Source organism: Mobula birostris, chromosome 7 (assembly GCF_030028105.1).
Source record: "Mobula birostris isolate sMobBir1 chromosome 7, sMobBir1.hap1, whole genome shotgun sequence".
Lineage (NCBI taxonomy): Eukaryota > Metazoa > Chordata > Chondrichthyes > Myliobatiformes > Myliobatidae > Mobula > Mobula birostris.
The window spans coordinates 4,824,486-4,843,615 of NC_092376.1; the positions used below are offsets into that span (position 1 = coordinate 4,824,486).

A 19,130-nucleotide genomic window follows, 5' to 3' on the forward strand; every position below is an offset into this window, starting at 1 on the left:
TGACCGAACCCCCCCACGCACTGTGAAGTGTTACACTGACCGAACCCCCCCCGCACTGTGAAGTGTTACACTGACTCGAACCCCCCCCGCACTAAGTGTTACACTGACCGAACCCCCCCCCCGCTGTGAAGTGTTACACTGACCGAACCCCCCCGCACTGTGAAGTGTTACACTGACCGAACCCCCCCGCACTGTGAAGTGTTACACTGACCGAACCCCCCCGCACTGTGAAGTGTTACACTGACCGAACCCACCCGCACTGTGAAGTGTTACACTGACCGAACCCCCACCCGCACTGTGAAGTGTTACACTGACCGAACCGCCCCGCACTGTGAAGTGTTACACTGACCGAACCCCCCCGCACTGTGAAGTGTTACACTGACCGAACCCCCCCCGCACTGTGAAGTGTTACACTGACCGAACCCCCTACACTGTGAAGTGTTACGCTGACCGAACCCCCCCCGCACTGTGAAGTGTTACACTGACCGAACCCCCCCCGCACTGTGAAGTGTTACACTGACAGAACCCCCCCGCACTGTGAAGTGTTACACTGACCGAACCCCCCCCCGCACTGTGAAGTGTTACACTGACTGAACCCCCCCGCACTATGTGTTGCACTGACCGAACCCCCCCTGCGCTGTGAAGTGTTACACTGACTGAACCCCCCCGCACTGTGAAGTGTTACACTGACCGAACCCCCCCGCACTGTGAAGTGTTACATTGACCGAACCCACCCGCACTGTGAAGTGTTACACTGACCGAACCCCCACCCGCACTGTGAAGTGTTACACTGACCGAACCCCCCCGCACTGTGAAGTGTTACACTGACCGAACCCCCCCGCACTGTGAAGTGTTACACTGACCGAACCCCCCCCGCACTGTGAAGTGTTACACTGACCGAACCCTCCCGCACTGTGAAGTGTTACACTGACTGAACCCCCCCCCGCACTGTGAAGTGTTACACTGACCGAACCCCCCCGCACTGTGAAGTGTTACACTGACCGAACCCTCCCGCACTGTGAAGTGTTACACTGACCGAACCCCCCCCGCACTGTGAAGTGTTACACTGACCGAAACCCCCCCCGCACTGTGAAGTGTTACACTGACCGAACCCCCCCGCACTGTGAAGTGTTACACTGACCGACCCCCCCCGCACTGTGAAGTGTTACACTGACCGAACCCCCCCGCACTGTGAAGTGTTACACTGACCGAACCCCCCCCGCACTGTGAAGTGTTACACTGACTGAACCCCCCCGCACTAAGTGTTTACACTGACCGAACCCCCCCCGCACTGTGAAGTGTTACACTGACCGAACCCCCCCGCACTGTGAAGTGTTACACTGACCGAACCCCCCCCCGCACTGTGAAGTGTTACACTGACTGAACCCCCCCCCGCACTGTGAAGTGTTACACTGACCGAACCCCCCCCCGCACTGTGAAGTGTTACACTGACCGAACCCTCCCGCACTGTGAAGTGTTACACTGACCGAACCCCCCCGCACTGTGAAGTGTTACACTGACCGAACCCCCCCCGCACTGTGAAGTGTTACACTGACCGAACCCCCCCCCGCACTGTGAAGTGTTACACTGACCGAACACCCCCGCACTGTGAAGTGTTACGCTGACTGAACCCCCCCGCACTGTGAAGTGTTACGCTGACCGAACCCGCCCCGCACTGTGAAGTGTTACGCTGACCGAACCCCCCCGCACTGTGAAGTGTTACGCTGACCGGACCCCCCCCCGCACTGTGAAGTGTTACGCTGACCGAACCCCCCCCGCACTGTGAAGTGTTACGCTGACCGAACCCCCCCCGCACTGTGAAGTGTTACGCTGACCGAACCCCCCCGCACTGTGAAGTGTTACGCTGACCGAACCCCCCCGCACTGTGAAGTGTTACGCTGACCGAACCCCCCCGCACTGTGAAGTGTTACGCTGACCGAACCCCCCCGCACTGTGAAGTGTTACGCTGACCGAACCCCCCCCGCACTGTGAAGTGTTACGCTGACCGAACCCCCCCGCACTGTGAAGTGTTACGCTGACCGAACCCCCCCGCACTGTGAAGTGGGTACACTGACCGAACCCCCCCCCCCGCACTGTGAAGTGTTACACTGACCGAACCCTCTCGCACTGTGAAGTGTTACACTGACCGAACCCCCCCCCGCACTGTGAAGTGTTACACTGACCGAACCCCCCCGCACTGTGAAGTGTTACACTGACCGAACCCCCCCCCCGCACTGTGAAGTGTTACACTGACTGAACCCCCCCGCACTAAGTGTTACACTGACCGAACCCCCCCCGCGCTGTGAAGTGTTACACTGACCGAACCCCCCCGCACTGTGAAGTGTTACACTGACCGAACCCCCCCGCACTGTGAAGTGTTACATTGACCGAACCCACCCGCACTGTGAAGTGTTACACTGACCGAACCCCCACCCGCACTGTGAAGTGTTACACTGACCGAACCTCCCCGCACTGTGAAGTGTTACACTGACCGAACCCCCCCGCACTGTGAAGTGTTACACTGACCGAACCCCCCCCGCACTGTGAAGTGTTACACTGACCGAACCCCCCCCGCACTGTGAAGTGTTACACTGACCGAACCCCCTACACTGTGAAGTGTTACGCTGACCGAACCCCCCCGCACTGTGAAGTGTTACACTGACCGAACCCCCCCCGCACTGTGAAGTGTTACACTGACCGAACCCCCCCGCACTGTGAAGTGTTACACTGACTGAACCCCCCCGCACTGTGAAGTGTTACACTGACCGAACCCCCCCCCCCGCACTGTGAAGTGTTACACTGACCGAACCCTCTCGCACTGTGAAGTGTTACACTGACCGAACCCCCCCCCGCTCTGTGAAGTGTTACACTGACCGAACCCCCCCGCACTGTGAAGTGTTACACTGACCGAACCCCCCCCCGCACTGTGAAGTGTTACACTGACTGAACCCCCCCGCACTAAGTGTTGCACTGACCGAACCCCCCCTGCGCTGTGAAGTGTTACACTGACTGAACCCCCCCGCACTGTGAAGTGTTACACTGACCGAACCCCCCCGCACTGTGAAGTGTTACATTGACCGAACCCACCCGCACTGTGAAGTGTTACACTGACCGAACCCCCACCCGCACTGTGAAGTGTTACACTGACCGAACCCACCCGCACTGTGAAGTGTTACACTGACCGAACCCCCCCCCCGCACTGTGAAGTGTTACACTGACCGAACCCCCCCGCACTGTGAAGTGTTACACTGACCGAACCTCCCCGCACTGTGAAGTGTTACACTGACCGAACCCCCCCGCACTGTGAAGTGTTACACTGACCGAACCCCCCCCGCACTGTGAAGTGTTACACTGACCGAACCCCCCCCGCACCGTGAAGTGTTACGCTGACCGAACCCCCCCGCACTGTGAAGTGTTACGCTGACCGAACCCCCCGCACCGTGAAGTGTTACGCTGACCGAACCTCCCCGCACTGTGAAGTGTTACGCTGACCGAACCCCCCCGCACTGTGAAGTGTTACGCTGACCGAACCCCCCCCGCACTGTGAAGTGTTACCCTGACCGAACCCCCCCCCCGCACTGTGAAGTGTTACACTGACCGAACCCCCCCGCACTGTGAAGTGTTACACTGACCGAACCCCCCCGCACTGTGAAGTGTTACACTGACCGAACCCCCCCGCACTGTGAAGTGTTACACTGACCGAACCCCCCCCCGCACTGTGAAGTGTTACACTGACCGAACCCTCCCGCACTGTGAAGTGTTACACTGACTGAACCCCCCCCCGCACTGTGAAGTGTTACACTGACCGAACCCCCCCGCACTGTGAAGTGTTACACTGACCGAACCCCCCGCACTAAGTGTTACACTGACCGAACCCCCCCGCACTGTGAAGTGTTACACTGACCGTACCCCCCCGCACTGTGAAGTGTTACACTGACCGAACCCCCCGCACTGTGAAGTGTTACACTGACTGAACCCCCCCGCACTGTGAAGTGTTACACTGACCGAACCCCCCCCGCACTGTGAAGTGTTACACTGACCGAACCCCCCCGCACTGTGAAGTGTTACACTGACCGAAACCCCCCCCGCACTGTGAAGTGTTACACTGACCGAAACCCCCCGCACTGTGAAGTGTTACACTGACCGAACCCCCCCCGCACTGTGAAGTGTTACACTGACCGAACCCCCCCCGCACTGTGAAGTGTTACACTGACCGAACCCCCCCCCGCACTGTGAAGTGTTACACTGACCGAACCCCCCCGCACTGTGAAGTGTTACACTGACCGAACCCCCCCGCACTGTGAAGTGTTACACTGACCGAACCCCCCCGCACTGTGAAGTGTTACACTGACCGAACCCCCCCCCGCACTGTGAAGTGTTACACTGACCGAACCCCCCCCCCGCACTGTGAAGTGTTACGCTGACCGAACCCCCCCCCCGCACTGTGAAGTGTTACGCTGACCGAACCCCCCCCCCGCACTGTGAAGTGTTACGCTGACCGAACCCCCCCCCGCACTGTGAAGTGTTACGCTGACCGAACCCCCCCGCACTGTGAAGTGTTACGCTGACCGAACACCCCCGCACTGTGAAGTGTTACGCTGACCGAACCCCCCCGCACTGTGAAGTGTTACGCTGACCGAACCCCCCCCGCACTGTGTAGTGTTACGCTGACCGAACCCCCCCCGCACTGTGAAGTGTTACGCTGACCGAACCCCCCCCGCACTGTGAAGTGTTACGCTGACCGAACCCCCCCCGCACTGTGAAGTGTTACGCTGACCGAACCCCCCCGCACTGTGAAGTGTTACGCTGACCGAACCCCCCCGCACTGTGAAGTGTTACGCTGACCGAACCCCCCCCCGCACTGTGAAGTGTTACACTGACCGAACCCCCCCGCACTGTGAAGTGTTACACTGACCGAACCCCCCCCGCACTGTGAAGTGTTACACTGACCGAACCCCCCCGCACTGTGAAGTGTTACACTGACCGAACCCCCCCCCGCACTGTGAAGTGTTACACTGACCGAACCCCCCCGCACTAAGTGTTACACTGACCGAACCCCCCGCACTGTGAAGTGTTACACTGACCGAACCCCCCCGCACTGTGAAGTGTTACACTGACCGAACCCCCCCGCACTGTGAAGTGTTACACTGACCGAACCCCCCCCCGCACTCTGAAGTGTTACACTGACCGAACCCCCCCCCGCACTGTGAAGTGTTACACTGACCGAACCCCCCCGCACTGTGAAGTGTTACACTGACCGAACCCCGTCCCCGCACTGTGAAGTGTTACACTGACCGAACCCCCCCGCACTAAGTGTTACACTGACCGAACCCCCCCCCCGCACTGTGAAGTGTTACACTGACCGAACCCCCCCCCTGCACTGTGAAGTGTTACACTGACCGAACCCCCCCCCGCACTGTGAAGTGTTACGCTGACCGAACCCCCCCCCGCACTGTGAAGTGTTACGCTGACCGAACCCCCCCCCGCACTGTGAAGTGTTACGCTGACCGAACCCCCCCCGCACTGTGAAGTGTTACGCTGACCGAACACCCCCGCACTGTGAAGTGTTACGCTGACCGAACCCCCCCCGCACTGTGAAGTGTTACGCTGACCGAACCCCCCCCGCACTGTGAAGTGTTACGCTGACCGAACCCCCCCCGCACTGCGAAGTGTTACGCTGACCGAACCCCCCCGCACTGTGAAGTGTTACGCTGACCGAACCCCCCCGCACTGTGAAGTGTTACGCTGACCGAACCCCCCCGCACTGTGAAGTGTTACGCTGACCGAACCCCCCCCCGCACTGTGAAGTGTTACGCTGACCGAACCCCCCCGCACTGTGAAGTGTTACGCTGACCGAACCCCCCCGCACTGTGAAGTGTTACGCTGACCGAACCCCCCCGCACTGTGAAGTGTTACGCTGACCGAACCCCCCCCCCGCACTGTGAAGTGTTACACTGACCGAACCCTCTCGCACTGTGAAGTGTTACACTGACCGAACCCCCCCCCGCACTGTGAAGTGTTACACTGACCGAACCCCCCCGCACTGTGAAGTGTTACACTGACCGAACCCCCCCCCGCACTGTGAAGTGTTACACTGACTGAACCCCCCCGCACTAAGTGTTACACTGACCGAACCCCCCCGCGCTGTGAAGTGTTACACTGACCGAACCCCCCCGCGCTGTGAAGTGTTACACTGACCGAACCCCCCCGCGCTGTGAAGTGTTACACTGACCGAACCCCCCCGCACTGTGAAGTGTTACATTGACCGAACCCACCCGCACTGTGAAGTGTTACACTGACCGAACCCCCACCCGCACTGTGAAGTGTTACACTGACCGAACCTCCCCGCACTGTGAAGTGTTACACTGACCGAACCCCCCCGCACTGTGAAGTGTTACACTGACCGAACCCCCCCCGCACTGTGAAGTGTTACACTGACCGAACCCCCTACACTGTGAAGTGTTACGCTGACCGAACCCCCCCGCACTGTGAAGTGTTACACTGACCGAACCCCCCCCCGCACTGTGAAGTGTTACACTGACCGAACCCCCCCGCACTGTGAAGTGTTACACTGACTGAACCCCCCCGCACTGTGAAGTGTTACACTGACCGAACCCCCCCCCGCACTGTGAAGTGTTACACTGACCGAACCCTCTCGCACTGTGAAGTGTTACACTGACCGAACCCCCCCCGCTCTGTGAAGTGTTACACTGACCGAACCCCCCCGCACTGTGAAGTGTTACACTGACCGAACCCCCCCCCGCACTGTGAAGTGTTACACTGACTGAACCCCCCCGCACTATGTGTTGCACTGACCGAACCCCCCCTGCGCTGTGAAGTGTTACACTGACTGAACCCCCCCGCACTGTGAAGTGTTACACTGACCGAACCCCCCCGCACTGTGAAGTGTTACATTGACCGAACCCACCCGCACTGTGAAGTGTTACACTGACCGAACCCCCACCCGCACTGTGAAGTGTTACACTGACCGAACCCACCCGCACTGTGAAGTGTTACACTGACCGAACCCCCCCCCGCACTGTGAAGTGTTACACTGACCGAACCCCCCCGCACTGTGAAGTGTTACACTGACCGAACCTCCCCGCACTGTGAAGTGTTACACTGACCGAACCCCCCCGCACTGTGAAGTGTTACACTGACCGAACCCCCCCCGCACTGTGAAGTGTTACACTGACCGAACCCCCCCCGCACTGTGAAGTGTTACGCTGACCGAACCCCCCCGCACCGTGAAGTGTTACGCTGACCGAACCCCCCGCACCGTGAAGTGTTACGCTGACCGAACCTCCCCGCACTGTGAAGTGTTACGCTGACCGAACCCCCCCGCACTGTGAAGTGTTACCCTGACCGAACCCCCCCCCGCACTGTGAAGTGTTACACTGACCGAACCCCCCCGCACTGTGAAGTGTTACACTGACCGAACCCCCCCGCACTGTGAAGTGTTACACTGACCGAACCCCCCCCCGCACTGTGAAGTGTTACACTGACCGAACCCCCCCCCGCACTGTGAAGTGTTACACTGACCGAACCCCCCCCCGCACTGTGAAGTGTTACACTGACTGAACCCCCTCCCGCACTGTGAAGTGTTACACTGACCGAACCCCCCCGCACTGTGAAGTGTTACACTGACCGAACCCCCCGCACTAAGTGTTACACTGACCGAACCCCCCCGCACTGTGAAGTGTTACACTGACCGTACCCCCCCGCACTGTGAAGTGTTACACTGACCGAACCCCCCGCACTGTGAAGTGTTACACTGACTGAACCCCCCCGCACTGTGAAGTGTTACACTGACCGAACCCCCCCCCGCACTGTGAAGTGTTACACTGACCGAACCCCCCCGCACTGTGAAGTGTTACACTGACCGAAACCCCCCCCGCACTGTGAAGTGTTACACTGACCGAAACCCCCCGCACTGTGAAGTGTTACACTGACCGAATCCCCCCGCACTGTGAAGTGTTACACTGACCGAACCCCCCCGCACTGTGAAGTGTTACACTGACCGAACCCCCCCCCGCACTGTGAAGTGTTACACTGACCGAACCCCCCCGCACTGTGAAGTGTTACACTGACCGAACCCCCCCCGCACTGTGAAGTGTTACACTGACCGAACCCCCCCGCACTGTGAAGTGTTACACTGACCGAACCCCCCCCCGCACTGTGAAGTGTTACACTGACCGAACCCCCCCGCACTAAGTGTTACACTGACCGAACCCCCCCGCACTGTGAAGTGTTACACTGACCGAACCCCCCCGCACTGTGAAGTGTTACACTGACCGAACCCCCCCGCACTGTGAAGTGTTACACTGACCGAACCCCCCCCCGCACTCTGAAGTGTTACACTGACCGAACCCCCCCCCCGCACTGTGAAGTGTTACACTGACCGAACCCCCCCGCACTGTGAAGTGTTACACTGACCGAACCCCCCCGCACTGTGAAGTGTTACACTGACCGAACCCCGTCCCCGCACTGTGAAGTGTTACACTGACCGAACCCCCCCGCACTAAGTGTTACACTGACCGAACCCCCCCCCGCACTGTGAAGTGTTACACTGACCGAACCCCCCCGCACTAAGTGTTACACTGACCGAACTCCCCCGCACTGTGAAGTGTTACACTGACCGAACCCCCCGCACTGTGAAGTGTTACGCTGACCGAACCCCCCCCGCACTGTGAAGTGTTACGCTGACCGAACCCTCCCGCACTGTGAAGTGTTACGCTGACCGAACCCCCCCGCACTGTGAAGTGTTACGCTGACCGAACCCCCCCGCACTGTGAAGTGTTACGCTGACCGAACCCCCCCGCACCGTGAAGTGTTACGCTGACCGAACCCCCCCGCACCGTGAAGTGTTACGCTGACCGAACCCCCCCCGCACCGTGAAGTGTTACGCTGACCGAACCCCCCCCGCACCGTGAAGTGTTACGCTGACCGAACCCCCCCCGCACCGTGAAGTGTTACGCTGACCGAACCCCCCCGCACCGTGAAGTGTTACGCTGACCGAACCCCCCCGCACCGTGAAGTGTTACGCTGACCGAACCCCCCCGCACCGTGAAGTGTTACGCTGACCGAACCCCCCGCACCGTGAAGTGTTACGCTGACCGAACCTCCCCGCACTGTGAAGTGTTACGCTGACCGAACCCCCCCGCACTGTGAAGTGTTACGCTGACCGAACCCCCCCCGCACTGTGAAGTGTTACCCTGACCGAACCCCCCCCGCACTGTGAAGTGTTACACTGACCGAACCCCCCCGCACTGTGAAGTGTTACACTGACCGAACCCCCCCGCACTGTGAAGTGTTACACTGACCGAACCCCCCCGCACTGTGAAGTGTTACACTGACTGAACCCCCCCGCACTGTGAAGTGTTACACTGACCGAACCCCCCCCCGCACTGTGAAGTGTTACACTGACCGAACCCTCCCGCACTGTGAAGTGTTACACTGACTGAACCCCCCCCCGCACTGTGAAGTGTTACACTGACCGAACCCCCCCGCACTGTGAAGTGTTACACTGACCGAACCCCCCGCACTAAGTGTTACACTGACCGAACCCCCCCGCACTGTGAAGTGTTACACTGACCGTACCCCCCCGCACTGTGAAGTGTTACACTGACCGAACCCCCCGCACTGTGAAGTGTTACACTGACTGAACCCCCCCGCACTGTGAAGTGTTACACTGACCGAACCCCCCCCGCACTGTGAAGTGTTACACTGACCGAACCCCCCCGCACTGTGAAGTGTTACACTGACCGAACCCCCCTGCACTGTGAAGTGTTACACTGACCGAACCCCCCCCCGCACTGTGAAGTGTTACACTGACCGAACCCCCCCCGCACTGTGAAGTGTTACACTGACCGAACCCCCCCGCACTGTGAAGTGTTACACTGACCGAACCCCCCCCCGCACTGTGAAGTGTTACGCTGACCGAACCCCCCCGCACTGTGAAGTGTTACACTGACCGAAACCCCCCCCGCACTGTGAAGTGTTACACTGACCGAACCCCCCCGCACTGTGAAGTGTTACACTGACCGAAACCCCCCCCGCACTGTGAAGTGTTACACTGACCGAAACCCCCCGCACTGTGAAGTGTTACACTGACCGAATCCCCCCGCACTGTGAAGTGTTACACTGACCGAACCCCCCCGCACTGTGAAGTGTTACACTGACCGAACCCCCCCCCGCACTGTGAAGTGTTACACTGACCGAACCCCCCCCGCACTGTGAAGTGTTACACTGACCGAACCCCCCCCCGCACTGTGAAGTGTTACACTGACCGAACCCCCCCGCACTGTGAAGTGTTACACTGACCGAACCCCCCCCCGCACTGTGAAGTGTTACACTGACCGAACCCCCCCCCGCACTGTGAAGTGTTACACTGACCGAACCCCCCCCCCGCACTGTGAAGTGTTACACTGACCGAACCCCCCCCCGCACTGTGAAGTGTTACGCTGACCGAACCCCCCCCGCACTGTGAAGTGTTACGCTGACCGAACCCCCCCCCGCACTGTGAAGTGTTACGCTGACCGAACCCCCCCCGCACTGTGAAGTGTTACGCTGACCGAACCCCCCCGCACTGTGAAGTGTTACGCTGACCGAACCCCCCCGCAGTGAAGTGTTACGCTGACCGAACCCCCCCCGCACTGTGAAGTGTTACGCTGACCGAACCCCCCCCGCACTGTGAAGTGTTACGCTGACCGAACCCCCCCCGCACTGTGAAGTGTTACGCTGACCGAACCCCCCCGCACTGTGAAGTGTTACGCTGACCGAACCCCCCCGCACTGTGAAGTGTTACACTGACCGAACCCCCCCCGCACTGTGAAGTGTTACACTGACCGAACCCCCCCGCACTGTGAAGTGTTACACTGACCGAACCCCCCCCGCACTGTGAAGTGTTACACTGACCGAACCCCCCCCGCACTGTGAAGTGTTACACTGACCGAACCCCCCCGCACTGTGAAGTGTTACACTGACCGAACCCCCCCCCGCACTGTGAAGTGTTACACTGACCGAACCCCCCCGCACTAAGTGTTACACTGACCGAACCCCCCCGCACTGTGAAGTGTTACACTGACCGAACCCCCCCCCGCACTCTGAAGTGTTACACTGACCGAACCCCCCCCCCGCACTAAGTGTTACACTGACCGAACCCCCCCGCACTGTGAAGTGTTACACTGACCGAACCCCCCCGCACTGTGAAGTGTTACACTGACCGAACCCCGTCCCCGCACTGTGAAGTGTTACACTGACCGAACCCCCCCGCACTAAGTGTTACACTGACCGAACCCCCCCCCGCACTGTGAAGTGTTACACTGACCGAACCCCCCCGCACTAAGTGTTACACTGACCGAACCCCCCCGCACTGTGAAGTGTTACACTGACCGAACCCCCCGCACTGTGAAGTGTTACGCTGACCGAACCCCCCCCGCACTGTGAAGTGTTACGCTGACCGAACCCTCCCGCACTGTGAAGTGTTACGCTGACCGAACCCTCCCGCACTGTGAAGTGTTACGCTGACCGAACCCCCCCGCACTGTGAAGTGTTACGCTGACCGAACCCCCCCGCACTGTGAAGTGTTACGCTGACCGAACCCCCCCGCACTGTGAAGTGTTACGCTGACCGAACCCCCCCCGCACTGTGAAGTGTTACGCTGACCGAACACCCCCCGCACTGTGAAGTGTTACGCTGACCGAACACCCCCCCGCACTGTGAAGTGTTACGCTGACCGAACCCCCCCGCACTGTGAAGTGTTACGCTGACCGAACCCCCCCCGCACTGTGAAGTGTTACGCTGACCGAACCCCCCCCGCACTGTGAAGTGTTACGCTGACCGAACCCCCCCCGCACTGTGAAGTGTTACGCTGACCGAACCCCCCCGCACTGTGAAGTGTTACGCTGACCGAACCCCCCCCCGCACTGTGAAGTGTTACACTGACCGAACCCCCCCGCACTGTGAAGTGTTACACTGACCGAACCCCCCCCGCACTGTGAAGTGTTACACTGACCGAACCCCCCCGCACTGTGAAGTGTTACACTGACCGAACCCCCCCCCGCACTGTGAAGTGTTACACTTACCGAACCCCCCCGCACTAAGTGTTACACTGACCGAACCCCCCCGCACTGTGAAGTGTTGCACTGACCGAACCCCCCCGCACTGTGAAGTGTTACACTGACCGAACCCACCCGCACTGTGAAGTGTTACACTGACCGAACCCCCACCCGCACTGTGAAGTGTTACACTGACTGAACCCCCCCGCACTGTGAAGTGTTACACTGACCGAACCCCCCCCGCACTGTGAAGTGTTACACTGACCGAACCCCCCCGCACTGAAGTGTTACACTGACCGAACCCCCCTGCACTGTGAAGTGTTACACTGCCCGAACCCCCCCCCGCACTGTGAAGTGTTACACTGACCGAACCCCCCCGCACTGTGAAGTGTTACACTGACCGAACCCCCCCGCACTGTGAAGTGTTACACTGACCGAACCCCCCCGCACTGTGAAGTGTTACACTGACCGAACCCCCCGCACTGTGAAGTGTTGCACTGACCGAACCCCCCCCCGCACTGTGAAGTGTTACACTGACCGAACCCCCCCCCGCACTGTGAAGTGTTACACTGACCGAACCCCCCCCCGCACTGTGAAGTGTTACACTGACCGAACCCCCCCCGCACTGTGAAGTGTTACACTGACCGAACCCCCCCCGCACTGTGAAGTGTTACACTGACCGAACCCCCCCCCGCACTGTGAAGTGTTGCACTGACCGAATCCTCCCGCACTGTGAAGTGTTACACTGACCGAACCCCCCCCCGCACTGTGAAGTGTTACACTGACCGAACCCCCCCGCACTGTGAAGTGTTACACTGACCGAACCCCCCCGCACTGTGAAGTGTTACGCTGACCGAACCCCCCCCCGCACTGTGAAGTGTTACGCTGACCGAACCCCCCCGCACTGTGAAGTGTTACGCTGACCGAACCTCCCCGCACTGTGAAGTGTTACACTGACTGAACCCCCCCGCACTAAGTGTTACACTGACCGAACCCCCCCGCACTGTGAAGTGTTACACTGACCGAACCCCCACGTACTGTGAAGTGTTACACTGACCGAACCCCCCGCACTGTGAAGTGTTACACTGACCGAACCCCCCGCCCGCACTGTGAAGTGTTACACTGACCGAACCCCCCCCCGCACTGTGAAGTGTTACACTGACCGAACCCCCCCGCACTGTGAAGTGTTACACTGACCGAACCCCCCCGCACTGTGAAGTGTTACACTGACCGAACCCCCCCGCACTGTGAAGTGTTACACTGACCGAACCCCCACCCGCACTGTGAAGTGTTACACTGACCGAACCCCCCCGCACTGTGAAGTGTTACACTGACCGAACCCCCCCGCACTGTGAAGTGTTACACTGACCGAACCTCCCCGCACTAAGTGCTACACTGACCGAATCCCCCTCCGCACTGTGAAGTGTTACACTGACTGAACCCCCCCGCACTGTGAAGTGTTACACTGACTGAACCCCCCCGCACTGTGAAGTGTTACACTGACCGAACCCCCCCCCGCACTGTGAAGTGTTACACTGACCGAACCCCCCCCGTACTGTGAAGTGTTACACTGACCGAACCCCCCCCGCACTGTGAAGTGTTACACTGACCGAACCCCCCCGCACTGTGAAGTGTTACACTGACCGAACCCCCCCCGCACTGTGAAGTGTTACACTGACCGAACCCCCCCGCACTAAGTGTTACACTGACCGAACCCCCCCGCACTAAGTGTTACACTGACCGAACCCCCCCGCACTGTGAAGTGTTACACTGACCGAACCCCCCCGCACTGTGAAGTGTTACACTGACCGAACCCCCCCGCACTGTGAAGTGTTACACTGACCGAACCCACCCGCACTGTGAAGTGTTACACTGACCGAACCCCCACCCGCACTGTGAAGTGTTACACTGACTGAACCCCCCCGCACTGTGAAGTGTTACACTGACTGAACCCCCCCGCACTGTGAAGTGTTACACTGACCGAACCCCCCCCGCACTGTGAAGTGTTACACTGACCGAACCCCCCCGCACTGAAGTGTTACACTGACCGAACCCCCCCGCACTGTGAAGTGTTACACTGACCGAACCCCCCCCGCACTGTGAAGTGTTACACTGACCGAACCCCCCCGCACTGTGAAATGTTACACTGACCGAACCCCCCCGCACTGTGAAGTGTTACACTGACCGAACCCCCCCGCACTGTGAAGTGTTACACTGACCGAACCCCCCCCGCACTGTGAAGTGTTACACTGACCGAACCCCCCGCACTGTGAAGTGTTACACTGACCGAACCCCCCCCCGCACTGTGAAGTGTTACACTGACCGAACCCCCCCCCCCGCACTGTGAAGTGTTACACTGACTGCTACACAACATGCCGTCCCGTACTGTCTAGACTCGGGAGAGGTTGAGCAAGCTGTCATTAATTTGAAAAGATTGGCAAGGATGTTGCCAGGACTTGAGGGACTAACTTACAGGGAGAGGTTGGACAGGTTGAGGACATTATTCACTGAAGTGCAGGAGAATGAGGGGTGATCTAACAGACGTGTCTAAAATTATGAGGAACATGATAGAGTGAATGCATGCAGTCTTTTTTCCCAGCATTAGGAATCAACAAGTCGAGAATTAAGATCTGATAGAGGTTTATAAGATTATGAGAGACATAGCTAGACTAGACTGACGATATCTTTCTCCCAGGGTTGAAATGTCTAATACCAAAGGGCATGCATTTAAGGTGAGGGGGTAATTTTACACGAGGTGTGAGGGGCAAGTCTTTTTTTTACACGGAGGTTGGTGGGTGCCTGAAATGCACTGCCTGGGGTGGTCTTAGAGGGAAATACATAGGGGACTTTTAAGAGACATTCAGATAGGCACATGAATGTGTGGAAAATGGAAGGAAATGGACATTGTGTCGGCAGAAGGAAATAGTTTAGTTGACTGTTGGTTTACTAATTTAATTGGTTTGGCACAATATTGTGGCCTGTTCCTGTGCTGTACTGTACTATGTAGCGTGCATAGGTTTAAGGGTGAAAATGGGAAGATTTAGATCATAAGATCTTGGGTCTGCTCCGCCATTTCATCATAGCTGATTTATTATCCCTCTCAACCCCATTCTCCTGCCTTCTCCCTGTAACCTTTGACACACTGATTAATCACAAACCCATCAACTTCCACTTTAAACTAACCCAGCAACTTGGCCTCCTTAGCAATGAATTCCACAGATTCGCCACCCTCTGGCTAACAAAACTTTTCCTCATCTCTGTTCTAAATAGACATCCTTCTGTTCTGAGTTTGTGCCCCCTGGTCCTAGACTCACCCACCATAGGAAGCATCCTCCCCACATTCACTCTATCTAGGCCTTTCAATATTGGATAAGTTTCAACAAGTTCCTCCCCCTCTTCTAATCTCCAGCGAGTACAGGCACAGAGCCATCAAATTCTCCTTAGACATTAACCCTTTCATTCCTGAGATCATTCTCATGAGCCTCCTCTAGACCAATGCCAACACATCCTTTCTCAGATAAGGGACCCAAAACTGCTCACAATACTCCAAGTGCAGCCTTTTAAAGTCTCTGCATTTGCTTCATTGTACCCTTTCTTTTGTATTCTACATCTCTCAAAATGAATGCTAACATTGCATTTGCCTTCCTTACAACCTGCAAGTTAACCTTTAGGGGCTCCTGAGTGAGGACTCCCAATTCCCTCTGCAGCTCTGATTTTTTTTTAAATCTTCCCCCGGTTTACAAAATAGTCTATGCCTTTAATCCTTCCAGAATGCATGCCCGTACACTTCCCATCTGCACTTTTTTTTGCTCAGTCTCCCAATCCGTTTAAGCCCTTCTGCAGTCTCCCTGCTTCCTCAGCACTACCTAACCCTCCACCTATCTTTGTATCATCCGCAAACTTGGCCACAAAGCCATCAATTCCTTCATCCAAGTAATTGACGTATAACAGAGGAACTTCAGGGGCGACTTTTCACCCAGAGGATGAGTATATGGACTGAACTGCCAGAACAAGCAGTTGAGGCAGGTACACCAACAATGTTTAAAATATACGTGGACAGGTACACCTATAGGAAAGGATTAGGGAAAGGTTGAGGTGTTGAGTGGTTGAGGCAGGTTCGATATTGTCATTTAAAGTTAAACTGGACAGCTATATGGACAGGAAAAGAATGGAGGGTTATGGGCTGAGTGCAGGTAAGTGGGACCGGGTGAGAGTAAGCGTTCGGCATGGACTAGAAGGGCCGAGATAGCCTGTTTCTGTGGTGTAATTGTTATATGGAATATGAGACAAACACAGGTAAATGGGACCAGCTCCAATGGGAATCTTGGTTGGCAAGGACAGAAGAGAGAGAAGCAGAATTAGTCCATTTGGCTCGAGTCTGCTCCACATTTCCATCATGTTTGATTTACTATCCCTCTCAACCCCATTCTCCTGTCCTTGTTGCCCTTACTAATTATAAAACCTATCAACCTCCACTTTAAATATACCCAATGCTTTGGTCTCCACAGCCGCCTGTGGGAATTAAGGGTCATGTGGAAAAGGCAGGTAGGTGGAGATGAGTCCCTGGCCAGATCAGCCATGATCTTATTGAATGGTGGAGCAGGCTCGACGGGCCAGATGGCCGACTCCTGCTCCTATTTCTTATGTTCTTATGTAATGAGGCAATGAATTACACAGGTTACAGAAATTCCTCCTCATCTGTCTGTTACGACTTGACCTTGATGACTCTTAAATTGGCATCTAACAGTCCTGAACTGAAAGTTGGAGCTAACTGGGTCCTAGAACACGTTCTACACAATCAGGAAAGCTCCACAATGCCTTTACTTTCTGAGAAGTTTGAAAAGAACTGGACTTTGCACATCTATACTCACGACCTTCTGCAGATGCACAGTAGAGAGCATCCTAACAAGCTACATCACTGCCTGGGTACGGACACTGCACTGTGACAGACAGGAAGGCTCGACAACGGGTCGTCAAAACTGCCCAACGCATTACCAGCACCAGACTACCTGCCAACAAGGACATATCTACAGAAAGGTGCCAGAAAAGGGACAGTAACATCATGAAGGATCCCACCCACTCTGCTCATAAACTGTCCCACTCCCATCAGGGTGAAGGCTACGTAGCATCCACACCAGGACCACCAGACTCAAAAACAGTTACTTTCCCCAAGTAGTAAGGCTGATCAACACCTCCACCCACTAACCCACCCCTCCACACCCCCAAACACCACTACTTTATCATTTCCTGTCAGAGTCACCTTATGTATAGACACTCCTGCGCCTAGTGTCACTTTATAGACACACAATCAATCTGTGTATGTAAGCTCTTGTGTATTTATATTGAGTTTTTTTATTGTGTTCTAATTTTTATTGTGCTTTGTTTTGTGCTGCTTTGGATCTGGAGTAACAATTATTTTGTTCTCCTTTACACTTGTGTACTGGAAATGACGTTAAACAATCTCGAATCCTTGATTCATGAACTGAGCGGTAACATTACCACAACCCACTGTGTTTCAGAATTCAAGAAAAGTTCAGAAAACGATACGCAAAATAGCGACAACATGAACTTCCTGAAAGTTGGCTGGTCATCGAGGCAGCTCCCAACGGTAACTCAAACCGAACTCTGTCTGTTTCTGCAGAGGACCTCCTCTCTACCTATAACCTCCGGCTCAGTTAGTGTGAAACAGCCTTAGGGGAAGGTGTTTTAGACCCCTGCATTTTCAGAGGTCAGTAAACACAGTGACTGTCAGAAATGCGGCAGGCAGTCTTTGAGATCCCAGCAACAGATGGGATTAATGAGACCAGGCAGAGATTGCGTGGACAGCCAGAGACTTTTTCCTTGGGCTGAAGTAGTAATACGAGGGGCATAATTTTTAGCTGATTGGAGGAAAGTATAAGGAGGATGTTACAGGTAAGTCCTTTTACACCGAGAGTGGTGGGTGCGTGGATCACATAGTCAGGGGTGGTGATAGAGTCAGATACATCAGGGCAGGGGTACCCAACCTTTTTTATGCCATGGAGCCCTACCATTCACCGAGTGGTCTGTGGACACCAGGTTGGTAACCCCTGCAATAGGAACATGTATGAGATTTTTAGATGGGCACAGGGATGAGAAAGAAATTGAGGTCTATGTGGGAGGGAAGAGTTAGGTTGATCTTAGTTTAACAGAGCACAGAAATCTACAGCACATTACAGGCCCTTCGGCCCACAATGTTGTGCCGACCATGTAACCTACTCTAGAAACTGCCTAGAATTTCCCTGCTGCATTGCCCTCTATTTTTCTAAGCTCCATGTACCGATCTAAGAGGCTCTTAAGAAACCCTGTTGTATCGCTTCCACCACTGCTGCTGGCAGTGTATTCCACGCACCCACCACTCTCTGTGTGAAAAACTTAGACCTCTGACGGCCCCCTTGTACCTGTTTCCAAACACCTTAAAGCTATGCCCCCTCATGTTAGCCACTTCAGCCCTGGGAAAAAGCCTCTGGCTATCCATACATCATCTTATATACACCTCTATCAGGTCACCTCTCATCCTCCATCGTTCCAAGGAGAAAAGACCAAGTTCACTCAACCTATTCTCATAAGCATGCTCTCCAATCCAGGCAACATCCTTGTAAATCTCATCTGCACCCTCTATATAGTAAGTTAAAAGGTCATTTAAGCTTAAGTTAGAAGATCGACACAACGTTGTGGGCTGAAAGGCCAATTTATGCTGAACTGTTCCACGTTCTAGTTTTACTCATTGGCCATCTTAATACCCTGAAGGTTAACTTGTAGGTTGAGTCGGTGGTGAGGAAGGCAAATGCCACGTTAGCATTCATTTCAAGAGGTCTAGAATACAGGAGCAGGGATGTGATGCTCAGGCTTCATAAGGCACTGGTGAGGCCTCACCTTGAGTATTGTGAACAGTTTTGGGTCCTTCATCTTAGAAAAGATGTGCTGGCATCAGAGAGGGTCCAGAGGAGATTCACAAGGATGATTCCAGGAATGAAAGGGTTATCATACAAGGAACGTTTGATGGCTCTGGGTCTGTACTCGCTGGAATTCAGGAAGATGAGGGGAGATCTC

General features: G+C 56.0%; 1 protein-coding gene across 1 annotated transcript in view; it reads left to right on the plus strand.

The window, feature by feature from the left end:
- inppl1a (inositol polyphosphate phosphatase-like 1a) overlaps nt 1-19,130 on the plus strand; it is a 270,287-nt gene that overhangs the window by 205,849 nt on the left and 45,308 nt on the right. Inside the window, exon 21 of the mRNA XM_072262518.1 lies at nt 17,579-17,667. Within this exon, the coding sequence (XP_072118619.1) occupies nt 17,579-17,667 (89 nt within the window). The remainder of the gene's footprint in view (nt 1-17,578; nt 17,668-19,130) is intronic.